This window comes from Equus quagga, chromosome 10 (assembly GCF_021613505.1).
Source record: "Equus quagga isolate Etosha38 chromosome 10, UCLA_HA_Equagga_1.0, whole genome shotgun sequence".
NCBI classification, from domain to species: domain Eukaryota; kingdom Metazoa; phylum Chordata; class Mammalia; order Perissodactyla; family Equidae; genus Equus; species Equus quagga.
The window spans coordinates 92,546,773-92,550,822 of record NC_060276.1 but is presented as its reverse complement, the minus strand read 5'-3'; the positions used below and the strand labels follow the sequence as shown (position 1 = coordinate 92,550,822).

Here is a 4,050-nt window from a genome sequence, read left to right as displayed (position 1 = left end):
AATCAAATTAAAAGAAACATCAAGGAAAATCTAGAAAGGATAAGTATTATTATTCAAGAGCAATCTTAGCCTGAAGGTTGAATTTCCATTTTGTTCCCTAGGGACAGGAAGTTTGGAGGCTGACAGAAAGAACACATGATTTTGAATTGGCTCTTATTGTCCAGCCATTTGGTTCTAGGCATACAGGTACATGTCATTCAAAGGACCAAGCCTTGAGTAGTCACCTCAATTTACCTTGGCCCAGAGCCTACTGGGAACCCTCACTCTACCTCATGTCTTTGATTTAGTATCCTCTGGCATCTTCCAGTGGAAAGAGAGTTCTCACCTAGACTTCTATTCCAAATGACCAGCCCAATCACAAACATTAAAGCTGACCCCCACTGGCCTCTCTCTGGGGCCAATCCCCATTAAGAGTAGACATGCTTCACCCTTGCTTTATTCAGGGTCCTCAACATCTTAGCTTTGTCCCAGGTTATAAAACACTTCCTGACTTGCAACAAACTCTTCCTTCCCTCTGATTGATTTAGATTTATTTTCATTCTTTTAGTTTCTTAAGGTGGGAAGATAGATAATTTATTTGAGACTTTTCTTCTTCTCTAATATAGGTATTTAGTGCTATAAATTTCCTTCTAAATACTGGTTTAGCTGCATTCCACAAATGTTGATATGTTGCAATTTGCTTACATACAGTTCCAAATAATTTTTAATACCCCTTGATCTCTTCTTCAACCCATGGATTGTTTTAGAAGTGTATTGTATTATTAGTTTCCAAATATTTGGGGACTTTCCAGATATCTTTCTGTTAATGATTTCTAGTTTAGTTCCATTGTGGTCAGAGAACATATCTTACATGATTTGAATCTGTATAAATTTATTGAGACTTTTTGTATGGCCCAGAATTTGTTCTGTCTTGGCAAATCCTCCATGTGCACTCGAAAATAAGATGCTTCTAAAGAATATGTTTCTAAAGATTCCTCTCACGTCTCTATGATTTTTCTTAACATAAGTATTATTTCTTCCTTTTTCCTCTTTCTTCTCCTGATTATAACAAGTAGTACCCCATTGGTTGCCTACAGAGAGTAGAACTATGTGGCTTTTGAGCCACGTGAATGCATTAATTATTTAAAAAATAAGTATTTGTATTCTTAAAAAGTAAAAATAAAATGATAATTGAATCATGGTGGTGGACTAGACACAAAAACAATTATCTACACAAACACAAACTAGAAAGGATATTGTTAGCAAACCAGAGATTGTGAGGAATGCTTGAAAGATAGAAACAGGACATGCTTTAGGACTGACAAACCAGAGACTTTGAAATATCTGCAGTAGGAAGCCAAGCACACTCCAAGAAAGTTCAAGAACAGAGTCAATGAAATCGAAGGACTGCAGAGGGTCCTGGATGGACTGTGAGATTAAAGAGCTACTCTCTGAACAACAGATCTGTTTGCCATTGCCCTGCTCTGATCCTATCCCAATCTTACTTACACTGGACAAAGCCACAATGGCATTTGACCTGCATTAATGTCCCAAAACTACACTCCAAAAACAGTGAATTACTTGACCAGGAAGGGAATCCAAATTAAAGCAGGTGTGAGACACCTTCAGATGGGCCCAGCAGAAGGGAAACAAAACAGAAGGACAGATCTATCTAGAAGAAGAGGCACTGAAGTCTTCCAATGTCAGAAAAATGCCATGCTTTTGGCATTTGGGAGGGTCCCTATCCTACGTGCAAGCTCCATGCCATGTACCCCTCAAATGAGAAGACATTCCACTCTCCCATTAAGAGGAGAAGCCTATTAGTAAAACAGACATAACTTAGATCAGATCCATGTCAATTACCTAGGCTAATCAAATGAATCCTTTACTTCCAAATATGCATGGACAAAATGTTTGCCAGAAATTTGAGGAAAGTGAAAGAGAGGATCATGATAAACTAATAGAACTATTTCTGGAGAAATATATATATGTGTATATATAATATATAAAATACAGGAAACAAAAGAGAACTTTATAAAACAAATCCAAATTCACATTCTCAGAATTTTAAGGAAGACAATGAGTTCATAGAGAATAGTGTGCTATAAAAGGGAGCAATTAGAAAACAAGAGAAAGTCCTTGAAAAATAGAAATATTTTATTACAAAATCAAAGACATAACACTGCTAGGCGCTCAGCACACCCTGGCTCTGATGGAACCTGGAACGCGGCACTCGCGCCTCTCCTTCCCACGCCATGGGCCCCACCCTCGCGCATGCATAACGTAACAAATCCCCCCACGTATGTAATGGAACCCATTTTGGTCGCGAGCCAGAGCTGCCAGTGAGCCAGAGCTCACCCAGCGGTGCCTTCTTCACCCACTCTGGTAACACCTTGAGGTCGCCTTCGTGCCTCCGGCCATGGCGACCGCGCAGCCCTCGCAGGTGCTCCAGAACTACCACCCCGACTGCGAGGCCGCCATCAACGGCCAGATCTGCCTGGAGCTCTACACCTCCTACATGTACTTGTCGATGGCCTGTTACTTCGACAGGGACGACGTGGCCCTGAAGCACTTCTTCCAGCTGTTCCTGCAGCAGTCGCGCCAGAAGAGGGAGCACGCCGAGAGGCTGATGCAGCTCCAGACCCAACGCGGAGGCCACATCTGCCTTCACGACATCAAGAAGCCAGACCGCAACAACTGGGAGAGCGGCCTGAAGGCCATGGAGTGTGCGCTCCAGCTGGAGATGAACGTCAACCAGAGCCTGCTCGATCTGCACCAGCTGGCCACCGACAAGGCGGATCCCCATCTGTGCCACTTCCTGGAGAGTCACCTCCTGCTCGAGCAAGTCAAGTCTATGAAAGAGTTGGGGGACCATCTCGACAACCTGCGCAAGATGGGGGCCCCAGCAGACTGCCTGGCAGAGTACCTCTTCGACAAGCTCACCCTGGGGGACGGCAGTAACAACTGAGTTTGGACTGCTTTCCCCAGAGCCACAGGGTGACTTCCCCTGATCACCATACCGAGCATACATATTGCAATATTGCCCTTGCAAAACGTTCACTTTTTTTTTCTTCCAGTTTTGCCATTTCTTCCAATACAGTTATGTGGTTCCTAAATAAATAAAGCTCTGTCCTTGATTCACGTGTGCAGAGCTCATCTTTTAAGTTTTAAGTCAGGTATCCAGGAGTCTCTCCGCCCACCCACGTCCCATCCACATGCAGCTCGGGATCTCTGGGGATGGAAGGAGAAGGTATTCCATGGGACCCTGGGAAACACAAAATTAATCTTCCCCTCATAAACAAAGTGGGGGTGTGGGGTGGCTGATCTGGGGCCCTGGTGAATGTGGGTGCCTGTGCATGGTAAAAGCGTGAAAACATGGCCTGAAAATCACAATCGTGGTTGCCTCTGGGGAAGGAGTGAAGGGAATGGGATGGGGCAGGGATTAAAATAAAGGGGGCTTTCACTTTATCTGAAATGTTAATGTTAATTCTGGGTGGCAAGATGGGGGCCTTGGAAACCACGGTGGAGTACCTCTTTGACAAGCTCACCCTGGGCTACAGTGATAATGTAACTGAGCATAGGGCTGGCTTCCTCATAGACGTTGGGGTGACTTCCTGTGGTCACCAGTCCTGGGCATGCATATTGTCCTTACAAAACATCCACGTGTGATTTTTACTTCAACTCTACCATTTCTTGCAACAAAGCAACATGGTACCAAAAACAAATTACCTCAATAGAAGGGCTGAAAAAATATAAGATCATGGATGAAAGTCAAACTTGTGATATTGAACATGAAGTAGAATAAATACCCGTGAATGTTCAGTCAGTAACTCTGGCTGCTTAGAAGAATGTAGAGGGGTGGGGGAGAGTTGAAGCTGGGAGACCAGTTAGGAGGTATCGTAGCCCATCTAGATGAGAGAGATGGTGGTTGAACTGTGGTGACGGCTAAGGAAATGAAGAGACCAAGACAAACTCCAGATGGATTTGGATGGATCAATAAAATTTACTTGTGGACCAGAGGTGAGAAATGAGGAAAATAATCTAGGTTCTGGCGTTTGGACTTGAGCACCT

General features: G+C 43.8%; 1 protein-coding gene across 1 annotated transcript; it reads left to right on the top strand.

Annotated features, from left to right (window-relative positions):
* Positions 1-2,398: 2,398 nt before the first annotated feature.
* On the top strand, positions 2,399-2,947 carry LOC124245950 (ferritin heavy chain-like). The gene has a single exon (XM_046673781.1). It carries the CDS (start codon positions 2,399-2,401, stop codon positions 2,945-2,947), a length of 549 nt encoding a protein of 182 aa, XP_046529737.1.
* Positions 2,948-4,050: the final 1,103 nt, after the last annotated feature.